At 39.3% G+C, this 19640-nt stretch overlaps 1 protein-coding gene across 1 annotated transcript; it reads right to left on the bottom strand.

The window, feature by feature from the left end:
* Positions 1-1781: 1781 nt before the first annotated feature.
* Positions 1782-18848, bottom strand: LOC122924609 (alcohol dehydrogenase 1-like). The gene is made up of 9 exons (XM_044275879.1): positions 18720-18848; positions 17105-17206; positions 13805-13946; positions 11565-11652; positions 7919-8138; positions 6602-6862; positions 6299-6434; positions 2751-2889; positions 1782-2513 (listed from the first exon to the last, which is right to left on the bottom strand). Exons 1-9 carry the CDS (start codon positions 18735-18737, stop codon positions 2489-2491), a joined length of 1131 nt encoding a protein of 376 aa, XP_044131814.1. The 5' UTR covers positions 18738-18848; the 3' UTR covers positions 1782-2488.
* Positions 18849-19640: the final 792 nt, after the last annotated feature.

The following is a 19640-nucleotide window of genomic DNA, read 5'->3' as shown; positions in this document are numbered from 1 at the left end:
GCGCCACAGCGTTAGTAAAATTCATAAAGTCTAATAAGTATTGTGCTTTGCTATCGCATGTATGTGGTGCACCCAATTCGGCAGTCAAGTGACTTTCAGGGCCTCTGTTTGGAGGCCACGGAGTTCATGACTAGCCCTAGCATCCAGGGGTCATGTCTGGGTTACATATTCCAGTAAAATCTAGTTTTGATTTCCCTCTCCTTTTTGGTCACCCCTCCAAGGGAGTGAGGGGTTAGCTCCTACTTTCAGTATTAGTTCTTCAGCACAAAGTACAGTACTTTAGTCTTTCAAGGTGACTAGCCCTCCCACCCACCTCATGTTTTTTATTCTGTTGTTTTATGTTTTCAAAATCTCATTTTGTTAATTATAAAAAAAAATAAAAAAAATAATAATAAATAAATAAAATGTATAAATAATTACGAATAAAATAATTACGGATATTATTTCTATATTGTACTTTTTTGTCACAGCTTTATTTTGGCGGGATTGTGAGGCCAGAACTTATGGAATTTGGGGAGTTAATACAGAGACCTGGTACCCCACAGGTTCATCTCTCAGTTGGAGACTCTTGGAAGTTAGGTTATAATATCGTGTCAGCAGCGGCCCGCTGTGGAGGCATATTGTTTTCAGAGTTATGTGTTATTAGTCAATAAAGCTGTGACAAGTTTAAATCCCACATGAGTGTCCGCTTGTTCTTTTGGTTGCGCCACAGCTTTAGTAAAATCCATAAAGGCTGGGTTCACACAGGCATCACGTTTTGGCTCCGGATGCGTCCCGGGTGCATTGCAGCAAACCTGCACGAGTAGGTACGCAATTGCAGTCAGTTTTGCACGCACGTGATAAATAACTGACTGTGGTACCCAGACCCGAACTTCTTCACTGAAGTTCAGGTTTGGGTTCGGTGTTGTGTAGATGTAATTATTTTCCCTTAGAACATGGTTATCATTTAGCATTTTTAATACAGAATGCTTAGTAGAAGGTCAATTAAGGGTTAAAAAAATAAATAAAAATTAACTCACCTCCTCCAATTGATTGCGTAGCTGCCGGTCTCCTGTTCTTTCTTCAGTACCTGTCAAAGGACCTGTGGTGATGTCACGGAGCTCATCATATGGTCCAATTACATGGTCCATCACCACAGTGATGGACCATGTGATTGGACCATGTGATGTGACGTCACCACAGGTCCTTTAGCCGGCATCTCATGATTAAAGAAGTAAGAAGAGATCGGCAACTACGCGATTGACCTTCTACTAAGAATTATGTAATAAAGAATGCTATTATTTTCCCTTATAACCATGTTATAAGGGAAAATAATACAGTAAATAGACTTTCATCTTAGCAACCATGCGTGAAAATCGATTGCTTGCGGATGCTTGCGATTTTCACGCAGCACATTATAGAGCATGCTGCGATTTTCACGCAATGCACAAGTGATGCGTGAAAATCACTGCTCATGTGCACAGCCTCATAGAAATGAATGGGTCCGGATTCAGTGCGGGTGCAATGCGTTCACCTCACGCATTGCATCCACACGAAAAACTCCCCCGTGTGAACCCAGCCTAATAAGTATTGTGTTTTGCTATCGCCTGTATGTGATGCACCCAATGGGTCATACACAGCTCCTCAGGGAGTAAATGAAAGAGACAACGAAAAAAAAATCTATAACTCTCTAGAGATATTATGGTATGTGTACTGTGGGGATTAGCTCTGTAGCAGAAGAAAAATTGGATCAAATGCAGTCAGAGATGGTGACACAAAAGTAATTTTCCAACAGGGTTCTTGCCTGTTCTTTATTTTTGTTGCACAAAATGAATATATAGACAGACATTTATCAATCTAGTTACACCACTATAGGGGCATAACTGTTGCAAATTATGGAGCATGTCATGTGTTCGCAATAATTTGCAACTTTTTAAGCTTTTCAACACTGAAGTTGTGAGAAAAAGGGTCTGCTCAATTCTAACTCCCTTCACTGGTCTTCTAGTCTCTGTCTGTAAACTTCTGGATAGATGAGGTCACGTGAGCTGTTACAGTCAATGACTACCCCAAGCGGCACGTGATACAGCAGTGACATAACACTTGAAGACATGTCATCCCTGAGGCCAATCATTGACTGCAGCGGCATGTGGTAGCCCGTCATTCTGGAAGTGGGCAGACAGGGACTGGAAGACCAGAGAAGGGAGATGGAACAGAGCAGTGGGTAGTAGGTGAGTATAGTTTTCTCCACAGGTATAGCAGACAGGATTTAAAATAAAATAAAAAAAGAAAAGAAATCCTAGACAACCCCTTTAAGCATATTTTACTAATGTGTATCCAAATAACATGATATATTGAAAATACAGCATACACCCACCATATTCTGTAATATTAGATTTTTCAGTCATATAATAGAAATTAATGAAAATGTCTTGTGATAAATGAAGGTTGCATCTTGCAAGAAGACAACAGTGGAGATTTCTTTGTTAGATAATGACTGGGATCAGGCTCTTCAAACAGTCAACACTGTACGGATACTAAAAAGAAAATACATTTGTTACAGACTTCTATAGTATATACATTTTCAAGTTATCTTTATCCATTATTTCTCAATAACTCTTTATAGCAGTCAGTACTCTATGATTCCAAAATCACTTCATAGTCAAGCGTACAATGCATTTATGGTGATTTTACTGCATATGGATTTATATTGAGTTAAAACATTATTGAAACATTCTGCTGTTATTGTTATTATTTTAAGACATAAAGCCTACCTCTCTCCTTTACGCAGAAGTTCAAATCCTTCATTGATCTTCAGAAATGGTAATCTGTGTGTTATCAGCCCATCAAAGTTAAACTTCTTATTCATATAATCAGACACAAGTTTTGGTACATCATCTTTACTCTTCCATCCTGCCACAAATAACAGAAGTTATTATTAAATATAATGAGGGTCATTTATTAAGACCGGCGTGCAACAGAATCTGCGCCAGATATATGCCACAAAAGTGTAGTATATCTGTTCATAAATGAACCCCAATATTTACTTTCCTGTTTCCTGTTACTTTTCCTTTACTTTCCTGTTTTAATATTATATCAATTTGCTAGATTATAGTAATTAAAGAGATTATTAAATAAATCAACTCTAAACGTGTTCATTATATGACTAGTGTTACAGTAGTGATCCAGGATAGAAACGCATGCAAATGAGCTCCTAACAAGCTCTACCTCTAATGCCACTAGATGTAAGGCAGCTAGCCTACAAGTCAGTTTCAATCTTTTAGCTAAGCCTTGAGACACGACTTGGATAATAAATAAGCCAGCACCTCATCTGCAGACAGATGTTTTAGGGTGATTAACCCTCATCAGTACAGAGCAGAGAGTACTGGCTTAAGTGGGTGAAAGGCCTAAGTCAGGATTTGGAGGGTACTATCTCTCCTTGAGGAGAGCGCCTTAATCGATATGACAAAGCTTATAGGCCATACATGCTCCTCTGGAATACTGGGACGAAAGGGAGGCAAATGAGCTCCTGACAAGCTCTGCCGCTAATGCCACCAGATGTAAGGCAGTTATCCTGTAAGTCAATGTTCAACCCTTTAGCAAGTCCTTGAGACATGACCTGGATAATAAAAAAGCCATCACCTCATCTGCAGACATCTGTTTCGGGGTGATTGCCCCTCATCAGTGTGGAGCAGAGAGTACTGCAGAGAGAGTAAGAACCCCAAGGAGAGACAGAACCCCCCAAATCCTGATTTAGGCCTCTCACCCAGTTAATCCAGTACTCTTTGCTCTGCTAGGATGAGAGTATTTGATTGACACCCAGGACACATGTCAACTAGCGGTTTGAGAAGGCAACCGCGCTTGCAGTAGTAGCATGGCCTTCTCACAGCTTTGTCTAGGCCATGTGACGTCATGTTCGGTGGTAACATGGCTTATATGTAGCTCAGCTCAATTGAAGTAAATGGGGCTGAATTGCTATACAATGTATGGCATTGTGCTTGGTGAGCAGAGAGAAAGCTTTAGTGCTACTGCGAGCACCAGTGGCTTCTCAAACAGCTGATCAGCGGGGGTCCCAGATGTTGGACACCCACCGATCATATAGTTCATCAGTTAAAAAAAATCCCAGAAAACCCCTCTTAAGGCAGATTAAGGTAGTTTGCTGAAATGTGTAAACTTTTGTATGGCTTGGATCTGCATTTTAAAATGGACTAAATAAAGAAGATATTGTCTTTTAGAATTTCTATTGACGTGCTCACATTTTTTATCTTCCCTGTGTCCCCCTAAGCCCCCTGCTAATCAGTTTTTGCGTGGGTAACTGCTAAACTACATTATATGGCCCATGTCTCTGTTTTCTGTCTACAACTCTCAAAACTCTTGCATAGACTATGTTCTATTCTAAAACTCCACCAGTTTAGTCCCCCGTTAGTTCCCTAGTTAGTCTCCTTCCCCCTCTGACAGCTGTAAATATAGTCCTCAGTAGTACTTCTTTGCTCACAAAGCAGTTTTTTTTCAGCTTCCATGCACATTGTTGTGTTACAGTCTAGGCTCTGGTACAGTACTTCCCTGATAAGCAGCGAGAATGCAGTTTGTATGGGGTGCTGTTCAGTAAACAGAAATTCACTATGCCAGACATATGAATGAGGATCTGACAGTGGGGAGAGTAACTGAGCTTGTACCTCTTCAAGCAAGGTAGATAGATGTGCACATTGATATACACAGTTAACATCAGATGAAACAATAGAAGTAAATGTAACTCTAACATAGTTCATTGTTAGTGTAGTTTTCCAGCCTTTATCAGAATTTGAACTCCTGACCTTCTGTATGTCAGGAAGAAGAGTTACCATAAGGGCTCATACACAAGACCGTATGCCCTCGGAGACATACGGTCCTTGAGCGGGCCATATGTCCCGGAGTGGCATACATCGTGTGCACGGGAGCGCACAGCATCATAGGCTACTATGATGCTGTGTGCATCGGGCCACCCGTGGGACTATTGTCCTGCACTCATAATATCATAATAGTAACCTATGATGCTGTGCGCTCCCGTGTACACGATGTATGCCGCCCCGGGACATATGGCCTGCTCACGGACCGTCTGTCTCGGAGGGCATACGGTCCTGTGCATGAGCCCTAAAACTACAGACCATCTTTGTTGGAATGGTTGAATTTTCTATGCTTAAAAATTTATTTTCCAGTCATAACACTAAATGAATAGTATATTACTGAAATGAAAGGAAATAAATAGCACCATCTACCAACCACTATACATAATACATTCACTGTATTGTACAGCGTATTATAGTTACAAGGACACCAAATATTGTTTTGTGATATTTCATGCTAAGGATTTTACAAAAGCCGTAATGGTTTTTGTTTTACTATTTTTTTAGTAACAATAACTTTGCAGAAAATTGCAACTTTTACACAAAAAAAAAGATGCAAAGGAACTGCTGCCTTATCTGCTGTGAAGAATAGATTTTTTTTATGTCTTATATGTTTACTTTTTTTAAATTAAATATCACAGAAAATTGGTATGCTTGTAGTCACAATAATCCATTCAATATAATGGTCATATTATTTATGGTGATTGGTAAACATTGTGAATAAAAATGGGGGAGGGGATGGAGCCCTGAAATTTCTGATGGCACCCAAGCCTGCTGGAAGCCCTGCTGGAAAAACCCTACTGTAAGACACAGCATCATTGCTGACATCACATCTACAGGGCAGGGCACAACCCTACAAGCTTTACCAAGCCTCAGATATAGACATCATGTCGAGAAACTGTGAAAAAATGTCACATAACCACAATGGAATGTAGGAAAATGGGGCATTACAGATAAACAGTAGATATTAGTAAGTGATAATGTGTTGTTTTCTGTCAACTGAAAATTGCAATACCGTAATATTCCTTTAATGGATGAAAGTGATAAACATAGTTAATTTTTCATGGTCTATACAATGAATATAACATTTACAGGAGGGATAGCCCATGTACATACTTGTAATTTCAGGTTTAGTTGACCATACACCAGGAATTTCAGATAACTGTTGGTGAATGCAGATATCTGTGAAAAACTTAATCTGATGTTTTGAACATTTTGTCAGGTTCAATTATTTGTGCAAAGTGACAGATGTGTACCCCATTAATAGAAATGATCTAGTGTATGACCTGCTTTACAGTTGTCTATTGAATTGGCAATCAAACATTAGTGACACATTACTCCACACTTTTTGAGGATCTGCTGTACAATACAGTACAAATGCACAAATGTCTTTACATACAAATTGTATAGTACAGGAGCTCTAGAACGGAATATAATACCTCCAAAAACAGCTCCAGTCAGAACACGTCCAGTTAGAACTAGCATTGGATCAAACGAAATGGTAGCGGTTGAAGGAGCAACACCTACAATCACAGTTTTTCCATAGCCAAAGTGAGTGGATTTGAGAGCAGATGTCTAATGGAAAGACACAATAAAACACAGGTCAGCATTGAGAAATATGACAAATATGGTTACAGTGCCGACAATATTGGTTCAAGACAAAAATTGTCAAAGACAGATGGTCAAAATCTGACATTTTATAATGATGTAATTATTTCCAAATGTTTTAGTCTTTAACGTACCATGACTCCAGTGTTTCCAATGACCTCAAAAGCATAGTCCACTCCGTCCTCAGTCATCTCTGTCAGCACTTCATCGATAGGACGGTCATAGTCTTTAGGGTTGATAAAATCAGTGGCTCCAAATTCTTTGGCTTTTGCAAATTTGTCACTGTTTAAATCAACTGCTATAATCCTAGAAGCACCAGCTACTTTACATCCAATAATCACAGACAAACCCACTCCTCCCAGGCCAAATACTGCACAGGTAGAGCCGGGTTTAACCTACAATAAAAAAAAATTGTAGAACCACTGCTGTAACTGTTGGTACAAGGATAGAACACATTATATAGGCAACAAATAATTCACAAAACTCTCTTTGTTTGTTCTTCACCAACCATGACATTGGGAATTTTCTATAACCTTTCGGTAACAATGAATGTTAGGAAATGCAATGAATAGGGGCAGGCAATAAAACATTGAAATTATAGGGGTTGGTCACTATACATTACTTGCTGTATATGGGCTGGGAACACACATTAAAACATCAGCTCCAATGTCAGATGGTTTAAAAGGTTTGCTCACCTTTACTAGCAGTTCCTCTTACCTGCAGGACAGGGGCTGCCGTGAGGGATCGGTGGAGGTGAATATCATTTATTTTATGTTTGAAGCTCTCATGACCATATTGCAAGTTTTGATCAGCTAGAGCACCTGTCACGGATGTGGTGTGGGTGGGAAACTCCACATTGAGCACAGGAGGAAAGCGGACAGGAACTAGGCTTGGAAACTAGGGTAGAGGAGAAGGTCACCTCCTAGAACAACCCTAATCCAAATCCTGACTAACTATCAGTATAAACTGACCTTGATGGTAGGAAAGTTCATACACAGGAACCTAGAGCCCTAACACACACTGTAGGTCCCTGGTATAGTGACAGGACTTGAGACAATCTATTCCTCCACCAGAAGGATGGTGAAATACAACAAACAAAATACAAAAATAGGGAAGACGACACTTAACTTCACGTGGAGCTAAGGCAGCGCCAGGAGCTCAACTAAGATCCAACAACCAGCTAGCCCAGAGTTCAGAAACTGATGCTATAAACTGCACCCCCAGAAAGGGTAAGCAGTAATAAATAGGGGAAGTTAAATGACCAAACCAACAACACCTGCAGGAGGTGTGGTCATTACCAAAACAACACAGACACAAATGATCCACAAGGAACCAGTCAGATGAACCCACGTGTTGCCAGTCTCTCTGATCTCCTGGCACCTATCACAGGAGTGTCCATGACAGAACCTTTACCTACAATGAAGATAAAAAGGACTAAATCTAGCACTTACCTTAGCAGTGTTCATAGCAGAGCCATATCCGGTGGAGAATCCACAGCCAATAAGGCACACCTTATCCAGCGGTGCATCCTGGTGTATCTTAGCAACAGCAATGTCATCAACCACTGTGTACTCGGTAAAAGTGCTGGAAGTGAGGAAGTGATGAACAGGTTTCCCCTTGCAGGTAAATCTGCTGGTGTTGTCCAATAGTACTCCATTATATTTCCCAATGCTGTTTAAAAAATGGAAGGAAACTGTTAACTGGAAGCTATTATCTTCTGTATTGTGCTTGTCACTATTAATTACCCATTAAATTCCATCTAGAAAAAGTATTACACGGTTGTCTACAGAATTAGACAATTTAGAAAGTATAGGTAAATAACTAACAAAATAAAGTAATGAACTTCTAACTAAAATTTTGGGCTGGGTTGGGTTCACATCACGGTTATGTCCTACGTTTAAAATACATTTAGGAAAAAAAGGAAACAAAAGAGCAGAACATTATGCTTTTCAATACTGCAGATTCCAGTAAAAAAAAAATAAAAAAAAGTATACGTTAATATATAAAGTTCTTTATCTTTTTTTTTTTTTAACAATGGAACTCTGTGCTGATGGATGCCACTGTAAGACATCTGCTTAACATAGAAGATATATATATATATATATATATATATATACAGGTCCTTCTCCAAAAATTAGCATATTGTGATAAAGTTCATTATTTTCTGTAATGCACTGATAAACATTAGACTTTCATATATTTTAGATTCATTACACACCAACTGAAGTAGTTCAAGCCTTTTATTGTTTTAATATTGATGATTTTGGCATACAGCTCATGAAAACCCAAATTTACTATCTCAAAAAATTAGCATATTTCATCCGACCAATAAAAGAAAAGTGTTTTTAATACAAAAAAGGTCAACCTTCAAATAATTATGTTCAGTTATGCACTCAATACTTGGTCGGGAATCCTTTTGCAGAAATGACTGCTTCAATGCGGCGTGGCATGGAGGCAATCAGCCTGTGGCACTGCTGAGGTGTTATGGAGGCCCAGGATGCTTCGATAGCGGCCTTAAGCTCATCCAGAGTGTTGGGTCTTGCGTCTCTCAACTTTCTCTTTCCAATATCCCACAGATTCTCTATGGGGTTCAGGTCAGGAGAGTTGGCAGGCCAATTGAGCACAGTAATACCATGGTCAGTAAACCATTTACCAGTGGTTTTGGCACTGTGAGCAGGTCCCAGGTCGTGCTGAAAAATGAAATCTTCTTCTCCATAAAGCTTTTCAGCAGATGGAAGCATTAAGTGCTCCAAAATCTCCTGATAGCTAGCTGCATTGACCCTGCCCTTGATAAAACACAGTGGACCAACACCAGCAGCTGACATGGCACCCCAGACCATCACTGACTGTGGGTAGTTGACACTGGACTTCAGGCATTTTGGCATTTCCCTCTCCCCAGTCTTCCTCCAGACTCTGGCACTTTGATTTCCGAATGACATGCAAAATTATCTTTCATCCGAAAAAAGTACTTTGGACCACTGAGCAACAGTCCAGTGCTGCTTCTCTGTAGCCCAGGTCAGGCGCTTCTGCCGCTGTTTCTGGTTCAAAAGTGTCTTGACCTGGGGAATGCGGCACCTGTAGCCCATTTCCTGCACACGCCTGTACACGGTGGCTCTGGATGTTTCTACTCCAGACTCAGTCCACTGCTTCCGCAGGTCCCCCAAGGTCTGGAATCGGTCCTTCTCCACAATCTTCCTCAGGGTCCGGTCTGAGGTGCCTTGATACAGCACTCTGGGAACAGCCTATTCGTTCAGAAATTTCTTTCTGTGTCTTACCCTCTTGCTTGAGGGTGTCAATGATGGCCTTCTGGACAGCAGTCAGGTCGGCAGTCTTACCCATGATTGCGGTTTTGAGTAATGAACCAGGCTGGGAGTTTTTAAAAGCCTCAGGAATCTTTTGCAGGTGTTTAGAGTTAATTAGTTGATTCAGATGATTAGGTTAATAGCTCGTTTAGAGAACCTTTTCATTATATGCTAATTTTTTGAGATAGGAATTTTGGGTTTTCATGAGCTGTATGCCAAAATCATCAATATTAAAACAATAAAAGGCTTGAACTACTTCAGTTGGTGTGTAATGAATCAAAAATATATGAAAGTCTAATGTTTATCAGTACATTACAGAAAATAATTAACTTTATCACAATATGCTAATTTTTTTAGAAGGACCTGTATACAGTACTCCATAAAATAAAATTAGAAAAAAGTTTATTCACCCATGCAGGACATGCAACGTTTTGGCTCAATGCTGGAGCCTTCCTCAAGCCTCCAAAAGTCAACTTTTTTGACTTTTATACATTGGGTTTGCTTAATCCCAACTGGGCCAGCTGCACCCCCTTGTTTTCTCAAGATACGTTGCTGCCCCTTTTTTTCTTTTGTCTTTTCTCTCTCTCTCTCTCTATATATATATACATTAAACCTGAGACAAAAAAGCAGACTACAGTATGTTAAGAATCACAATGAATTTATAGTCTGAGCCAGGGCTGAAATATAGGGAGAGCACCTATAATGTGTGCCAGATAAACTCTCATTTCTCTTCTCTTTTTCTTTCTGCAGCACACTGTCAATCTATTTAGCTTCCCCTTTTCTTTGGGCACTGCTGCAGCCATCTTAGGCTCAGGGCTATCACTCTAGCAGGTTGTCTTATTCTCTATTAAAGGAGTTATCCCATGACTAATGTAAAGAATGAAAACCAGAGATCTCCCCATGCATTGCTCTGTTAGATTTATATCAAGCTGACAGGCAAGGGAGGGTCTTTCCTGCTGCAACTAAGGGGGCGTGCCCATGCTTGCCCTATCATAGCTCAGGAGCCAGTTAAAGGATGAAACTGAGCATGTGCGGCCATCTCAGTGAGCCGGTCAAAGAAATAAGAAAAAAAACAAAAAGCAGGTGCTATACAGATACATTTTATTGAATAACTCAGTAGCTGCAAAATACATTTTTAATTACACGTAATTACAGGTGATTGTTTGAAAACTCTAGAATATTTTTCGTGGGACAACCCCTTTAAGGGAGATGTGCTTCTGCACCACCACAGACAAGAAGTTCATAAAAAAAAGGTTTATAGTACTGATTTGTCTAGGGGCTAGTCTGTGCAGGAATGTAAATGTTTTGCCTACAGACTTCATTTTGGATCACAGAATTCCTAAAACTCCTATCAGTAATACTATATGCATATTCTTTGTTTTCTATATTTTCAGTTTGGCCTTTGGTGAACTATGGTTACTTAAAAATAAATAAAGCTATGGTGGGTTGCCACCAGATTGTTTGCTTCGGGGATTCCACCAACTTTAATCTGACTTTACAGAATAGATTGCCAAAGATTGTTTCATCTAATGGCCATCTAATTGGGAGATTATCAATGGCATAACTTAATGGTCCTGGGCTTCTGGACCCAATCAGGCACCAGAGCCTGGTGTCAAGTGTTACCTCTGCAACCCCTATGGCTATGTCACTGGCGATAACTACATAACTACCTTACCTTCATAATAACTATAAAACTTCCTTACATAAAAAGAAGTTGGCATACTGTACAGATATTATGAAAATAATCATATTAAAAAAAATATTTCATATGTTCTCAAGTTAAGTAAACACTTACTCATTTTTGCAGCACACATTTGTGTCGGAACTTACACAACATTTGCATTTTCTACACTGAGGCATAAACAATGGGATGACTTTGTCTCCTGTAAGAAAGGGGATATGAGAATTAATGTATTGTTAAAGGGGTTGTGGCATGATTAGAAGTTATCCCCTATCCACAAGATAGGGGATGAATAACTCATTGCAGGGGGTCGAGCCTCTGGGACCCCCAGTGATCCTGAGAGCGGCACATGTTCAACCTGCCATCAACAGATGGAGGGCACAGGGCCTCCGTTCTTGGGATCGGTGAGGGTCATAGACGTCTAACCCCCAGAAAATAGTTCTCCCCTATTCTGTGGATAGGGGATAACGTGTAACTTCTTAAATTTACAGTTTAGTAAGCAAAATTAATTTTAACTGTACATTTGAGTAGATCATCTATATCAGGATTTAAATGAGAACCGTTATTTTGACCATTAACCGTATTGATATACAGTTGCAAGAAAATATAAGTGAACCCTTTGGAATTACCTGGATTTCTTCATTAACAACATATGGTTTGATTGTTATGTATATGAAAATTAAGACAAACATTATCTACCGATGGTATACCAATCAAAAACAAAAGGTATTACTGTTCATGCCTTTTATTTAACACATTGAGTAAACATTCACATGCAGGAAGAAAAGTGATCCCTTTCATTAAATAACCTGTGGATCCCCCTTTAGTAGCAGTTGCCGCCATCGAATGTTTCCTATAGCTGAGAATAAAATTTGCACAACATTGTGGAGCGATGGCGTCCGTGCACAGCCCCCTTCAGTTCATGCCACAGCATTTTGAAAGGGTTAAGATGAGGACTCAAATTTTGACACTCCAAAAAATAAATCCTCTATTGTTTGGTTGATCTACTTTTTTCGCTTTGGGCCATTGTCTTGTTGCATCACCAAATGTCTTTATAGCTTGAGGTCATGGATTGCTGCCCTTACATCCTCCTATAAAATGCTTTGATATAAATTAGAATTCATTGTTCCCCCAAATTCTGCAAGGTGTCCAGGACCTGGCCGTCCTACACTATGATGCTCTCTTCACCTTGTCTCACAGTTGGAGTGTTCTTTTTCCTCCAAACATAGTGCTGTGCATTTGTAAGCTTTTGAGTCATCAGTCCATAGAACATTTTCCCAGAAGCTTTGAGAAATATCCAAATGGTTCCAGGGAAAATTCAGACACAGCCTGTTTTTTTCTTTTTGTATGGCACAATCTTCCTGTATGGTTTTCTTCCATGAACATCCTTCCATTCTTATTCAGCATTTTTGTAATAGTGGGCCCAAAAAAACAGAGCCTTTGGTAGCTTGTAGAGTCTTTTGGAGATTTTTTGCTGTTACCTTTGGGGTCTTTCATTTTTGTTTCAAGATTGCTTTTGGTGTTGTTGGAGTGATTCTATTACAATGGTCACTGCAAGGGATAGAAGCAGTCTTCTTGATTTTTTTTCCATTTATAGATAATGGGGGTCATTATCTATAAATATACACATTTTTTATTTCTTTCTTTTTTAAGTTGCCCCCAAAAATGTACATAGCCTTTAATGCATTTGTGCAACATGTCTTCTGAAGGTTTGTTTTTTGTTAGTTTTTTTTTTTGGGGGGGGGGGGGGGCGTGATCCACATTAACAATTTGAGTCAGGGTCTGCAGTAAACTAGTGTGCTCTGAGAGGTCATTTCCTGAAAGCTCTGTGCTATTTGGATCCCGAATGGCTTCCCCGTGCTGAGATCTAGGGTTCTATTCAGTTGCTATGGCAGCCTCAGACCCTTTGATGGGTCCAAGGCCTGCCACAGCAATGTTCCAATGTATATTGCAGAGACTAATTAATTTCGAACTAATCAAATTTCTTGGATAATTCGGCAAAGTTATCAAATCTAATTTTTCAAAACTTGCTCATCTTCAGTAAGCAGTCAACCATTCCAAGAGGTAACAGCCTAGTGGCGCCCCTGCAGAATTATCCAGTTGCCTGTATAAGGTTTAAAGGGACTGCCAAGATAGCACCCTTAGGATTTACTTATGTGTAAGTCAAACTGGTTGATTGACACAGTGGTCCCAAACCCTCTGCCCATGAAAGATATCTTTAATCAAAGTTTAGTTACTGTAACTTGAAGCAATAATACAAATCAGTCACAAAGGTGTACATTTTTAAAGATTTCCTTGACAATTAATTGACTTTTTACCATTATTTGTATTATTTTTTTAATTGCAAGCCTTACCAGGTTTCAGATCTGTTACTCCTTCACCAACACTCTCTACAATTCCAGCAGCTTCATGGCCCAGTATCACAGGGTATTTCATGTTAGTTATTTCCCCTTTTAAAATATGATCATCTGAACGACAAATTCCAGTCGCCACAATCTGTTGGAACACATAAGATTTTACATCTTAACCATGTGTGGATTACCACTAATTGCCATGATATCCTGTTCTAGAGGCAGTTTCACATCAAGTACAGGTGCAGCACAGCTATTAACAGGAATCCAACTGTTGTTATAGTCGCTTGGGGGCACAATGTGCAATAGCATAATGTGGAGAGAGAATCTGAATCGCACCTCCTCAGTCCTATACTAATGACTACTGTACGTATTTAACAGCATTTCTATTGATAAACATGGCTATACAGCACAAGTATCAAACATTTGCTGTGCCCTAAAAGAGGCATTAGTATACAGTTTGATCAAAGAGCATAGGCCCACTTACCGCGACAAGGTTGCCTCTTGTTAAGTGGGAACCTACTCTATCCCTAGCGCAGTGCTGTGCGGCGACCACCGCACCTCCACACCGCACCAGCAGGCAACGGGATCCAACAGCCACAATGCAGCCCCACCGTGAGGCAGAGCCACCTAGGCCTCGGGTCCCATCACTCCACCAGCACGGCACAGAAGCAGCGGCGGCCACCGTCCAGCGCCGCATGTGAACTGGTGCGAAGGGATCACCTGTTCACGGCTTCTCAGGAATTTCAACTGAGATGGGGTAGGAATTTAACCCTTTGCAGACTACTGCTAAATTAAAAAGCACCTGTGCCACATGGGGAGGAGTGCTGACTCAGAGGGGGGAAAAAAGAAGTTAAAGCATATAAATTGTATAATGTGGAGAGAGAATCTGAATCGCACCTCCTCAGTCCTATACTAATGACTACTGTACGTATTTAACAGCATTTCTATTGATAAACATGGCTATACAGCACAAGTATCAAACATTTGCTGTGCCCTAAAAGAGGCATTAGTATACAGTTTGATCAAAGAGCATAGGCCCACTTACCGCGACAAGGTTGCCTCTTGTTAAGTGGGAACCTACTCTATCCCTAGCGCAGTGCTGTGCGGCGACCACCGCACCTCCACACCGCACCAGCAGGCAACGGGATCCAACAGCCACAATGCAGCCCCACCGTGAGGCAGAGCCACCTAGGCCTCGGGTCCCATCACTCCACCAGCACGGCACAGAAGCAGCGGCGGCCACCGTCCTAAGGGTACATCCACACATGGTAGATATGTTGCATTGCAAAGGATGAAACCTGCAGCAAAGTCCTCATTAAAATGCACATGAAACTCTTGGATTTTACCACATATCTGCAGTGAAGTCTGTGTTCCACCCCAACATGCATCCTGTATGGATGTCCCCTAATACAATCTTTGGGAATTGCCAATGTTCCATAAAAACTAATTGTGTAACCAAATAGTTTTGACAAGGAATTTAGGTCTGTTGTAAACTGTACACAGGCTTCACTGTATGACTCTGCATTGCTGAAAAATTTACCTATGTTCATTTTGTTATTGTTGCTTTAAAATGATATACAGTTAGATCCAGAAATACAGTATTTGGACAGGAACACAATCTAAATGACTCCCCATGCCACCACATTGGATTTGAAATGAAACAACTGAGATGCAATTTAAGTGTAGACTTTCAGTTTTAATTCAAGGGGTTGAACCAAAATATTCTGTGAAACGTTTAGTAATTCCAACCATTTTTCTACAAAGCTTCCTCACTTCAGGGGCTCAGAAGTAAATGGACAAATTAATATTACCATAAATAAAATGTTTATGTTTAATACTCTGTAGAGAATCCGTTGCAGACAATGACTGTCTGGTCTGGAACCCATGGACATCACCAAACACTGGGTTTCATCCTTTGTGATGCTTTGCCAGGCCTTTACTGCAGCTGTCTTTAGTTAGTTGTTGCTTGTTTGTGGGTCTTTTTGCCTTAAGTTTTGTCTTAAACAAGTGAAAAGCATGCTCGATCAGGTTGAGATCTGGTGAGTGACTCGGCCATCTAAACAACCTTGCTGCATTTGGTAGAATCTGGGCAGAACGTATATCCCGTTATACTTCAGAAGTCATCTTCATCTGCTTCTGTCTTCAGTCATCATCAATAAACACTAGTTTCCTAGTGCCATTGGAAGTCATGCATGCCCATGACGTCACACTGCCTCCACCATGTTTTACAGAGGATGTGGTATGCTTTGGATCATAAGCCCTTCCAAGCCTTCTCCATACTGTCTTCTTCCCATCATTCTGGTACAGGTTGAGCTTAGTTTCATCGGTCCAAAATTTAATTTCATCTGTCCAGAACTGGGGTGGTTTCTTTAAATGTTTTTTTTTTTTTTTGCAGTCTAATCTGGCCTTTCTATTTTTGAGGCTGATTAATGGTTTGCACTTTGTGGTGAACCCTCTGTATTTGCTCTCATGAGGTCTTCTCTTTATGATAGACTGATACAGCCACTTCCTGGAGAGTGTTCTTCACTTGGGTGGATGTTATGAAGGGGTGTTTCTTCACTGTGGAATGAATTCTGCAATCATCCACTACAGTTGTCTTCCATGGATGTCCAGGCCATTTTAAGCACCTGAGCTCACCATTTCACTTTTTTTTTTTTTTTTTACCAAAACTGTTATCTCTCTGATGGATTTTTTTCAGCCTAATAATCGTCTGTTTCAATTCCATTGAGAGCTCCTTTGACCACATGTTGTGGGTTCACAGCAACAGCTTTCAAATGCAAATGCACCCTGATTTTTGGTCACACAGATACAATGGAGGACATTTACTAATCGTTTTATGCCACTATACTGATGCAAGAAAAGTCTCCGATTATGGCGCATGACATATTTGTACCATAATTTGCGTCTTTTTAAGCTGCTTGGCACTTTTCTGGAGCAACGTCCACCACGTCCTCACTAAAGTATGGCAGAGTGGATTAACCCCATAGATGCTGCAGGTAATTAGGCACCATGGCATCTTGGGGGTTAACATGGCAGCAAAGTTGATGATATAATCATAACCATATAGTATAATCATATAGTATAATTCACTCCTCAAAAAGAGGGCACCATCTATTAGACTTATAATCTTATCCTATGCATTCAGCACAATACTAAGATTTCTTAATAGAAGATACTTTGCTAGTATTTTAGTATTAGAACCTCTGCACATATCTTGTACATTTGGAATATCTTTTATAAGTAAATTGTTATAATAAATCTTATAAATATAATAAAGTTGTTTTCAAGTAGAAATATCACCTTTATGCGAACTTCATGAGCCTTTGGTGGTGCAACTTCAATCTCTTCTATGCTGAGCGGTTGTTTAGGTGCCCAGCACACCGCAGCTTTACATTTGATTACCTGAATGTGAAATAATAAAATGTAACATCTTCAGTTGCAGAAGTCAAGGATAGTATCCACTTCCCCTCCTTATTCACATTGGTCACCCCATTTTCAGTTTAATTGTAGGATGGTAAGATAAATCATATATTTTGTACAGGACCAAATGAGTAGAAAAAAAATTACTACCAGATTAGTTTTTTGTTTTTTTATTCTTTACACATAATTGGAAGCTATAAGCTCTATTTGGAGCAATTTCCAGTTATGGCTTCTAGTGGTGTATCTACCGGGAAATGTTCATGACCTATAAGGTAAATGTATTTATAGATTTTTATGAGTCTGCTGCATTATTCTGGGCATGAGCAACATTTTCTTGGGGTATACACTGGAGGTTTTGGCGAGTTTAAATTGTAATTAGCAAATTTAAAAAGAAAAAAAAAAAGAAAGAAAGGTAAAATAGTGTTGATAGAAAATGCTGTTCGGTAAGTTGTCAGCAGGTGGCAGCACAGATTTATATACTTCAGTCAGTCTCTACTTTTTGTAATGTGAAATTGTGAAAACATTAGTATTTTTTTAATTGCTCAGCTTTGAAAATTAACTCAATGCCCATTTCATTTTCATAAATAACCCAATTAAAAGATTTATCTAAGCAATATGTACACTGTCATAGGAGACGGAACATGCCATAGGGATTCTCTCTTCAGGGTTCCTTTAAGACTTCCAGTAGGCATAACACAATGTATACATTTTGCCTGGAGTGTTTATTTACGTTTTTAAAAGATTCATAAAGCTGGAATATAAAGAAATTGTGCCCTTTTTTAACAGTAGGGAGGCTGAAGGAATGAAGTAATGTACTGCTGAAGGAATAAATCTCAGACTGGGATTATACTGTGTCACTAAAAAGACACTTAGGTGTGCATAGGAGCTGTATATGTAACATGGTGACATGTTTTTAAACCAGACTAACGCATATTTTTATTTATTTTACATGTATCGGTTGTAAAATGCACATACTGTATTTTTCAATGCATATTCTCACTTGTGATATGTTCATAGATTGGTTCCATGAGTTGAAACCACCACACACTTCCAATACAAAAAGAGAAGCTGTAATGGTCTAATAGTGAACAATTGTCGGCCAGGGGTTGAAGCGTTCTGCAGAGCAGCATGACTGCTTCGATCTCTGGTTATAATTCCACAATGTTATCTACAAAACAATGAATAATAATGCATACAATGTTCAATTGTCCTTTTTTTCCACTTGCATAATTAGCAAAGTCCTAGTCTTCTGTACTGACTGCTAGTGGGAAAGTGCTTACCGTAGTTTTACAAATTCATTTAATACAATCAGCTGGAAATAGACTTAGAGAAGCAGTTACATAAAAAAAAAAAAAAACATTTTAGATGTAAACCATCAAGAAATGTAACATGAAATATTCTCACATCATCTATTAATTCAAAAAAAATACAGATATATAAAGGTGAGCAGATAGTGTCTTGTCATAACTTAAAACTCTAAACACTTCCTACTTACTTTCCCAGCAGTAGCCATATTACACTTCCTTCCACAAACCTTTCCAGGAGTTAATGTGAATCATATTCACACTTTTCATTTACTAAAAGGTCCAAATTACTCCTCCCATTGCCTCCTCGTGCCTAGGACACCTCCCCTGAAAGCAGCATTTATAGACTCAGTTATCGAATGTTTTTGTAGACAGGACAAATATCTACTTACTGCTTACTAATGTTTACATAAAATAAAATAAAACTCATGTAAGGTCACACAAGGTCTTAAGATTAACGGCTCCCTATTTAGTTGAGGTGAGCAAATGGATTATAAAAATTCAGAATTCAACCTGAAGTTTCTAAAAATTTCTGACACTATCGAATCTGAATTTTAAGTGATTTGATTCGGAGACTCAAGGAGAGGGAGAAAGAGAAGAAGAGAGAGAGCGAGAGAGAAAAACTTTTGCAAGCAAAGTACTTTACATTCAATAACTCGGATATGACAAACATATTTAATACATTATTTAATATATTTTATCTAACACCACGGAAATTGCTTGAGAACATACCTAGCCCTGCAACACAAGTGGATTGTATACAATTGGTCTGCATGCATTCTTTTGTATAGTGTCTTATTTTTTATTTATTTGCGCCATGATTGAATTTTTCTTTTCTAGGCGCTTAGTTGTTTCTACACAAATCTTAATATCTTAAAATCATTTATATGTAGATTTTTTTTTTGTACACATATATATATATATGTGTGTCAAAAAAGCGGGCAGCACTCCATAAGATAAAAAGTAGAAAAATCTTTATTTACCCAGACAGGACATGCGACATTTCGGCTCTATGCTGGAGCCTTCCTCAAGCAGTGCATACAGACAAAGTGCTCAGTATATATAGCAGATCAAATTCATGTGCCAATTCACAGCAATTACAGACAATCATA

This window comes from Bufo gargarizans, chromosome 1, assembly GCF_014858855.1.
Source record: "Bufo gargarizans isolate SCDJY-AF-19 chromosome 1, ASM1485885v1, whole genome shotgun sequence".
NCBI classification, from domain to species: domain Eukaryota; kingdom Metazoa; phylum Chordata; class Amphibia; order Anura; family Bufonidae; genus Bufo; species Bufo gargarizans.
This window is presented reverse-complemented; position numbering and strand designations above follow the sequence as displayed.

What these genes read in the sequence shown, in the direction of transcription:
- LOC122924609 (XM_044275879.1), bottom strand. An exon ending in AGTAACAGATCTGAAACCTG is followed by an intron (nt 11,653 to 13,804) that starts GTAAGGCTTGCA and finishes CCTTTCTTACAG; the next exon opens with GAGACAAAGTCATCCCATTG. An exon ending in AATGTGTGCTGCAAAAATGA is followed by an intron (nt 8,139 to 11,564) that starts GTAAGTGTTTAC and finishes TTTTTTAAACAG; the next exon opens with CATTGGGAAATATAATGGAG.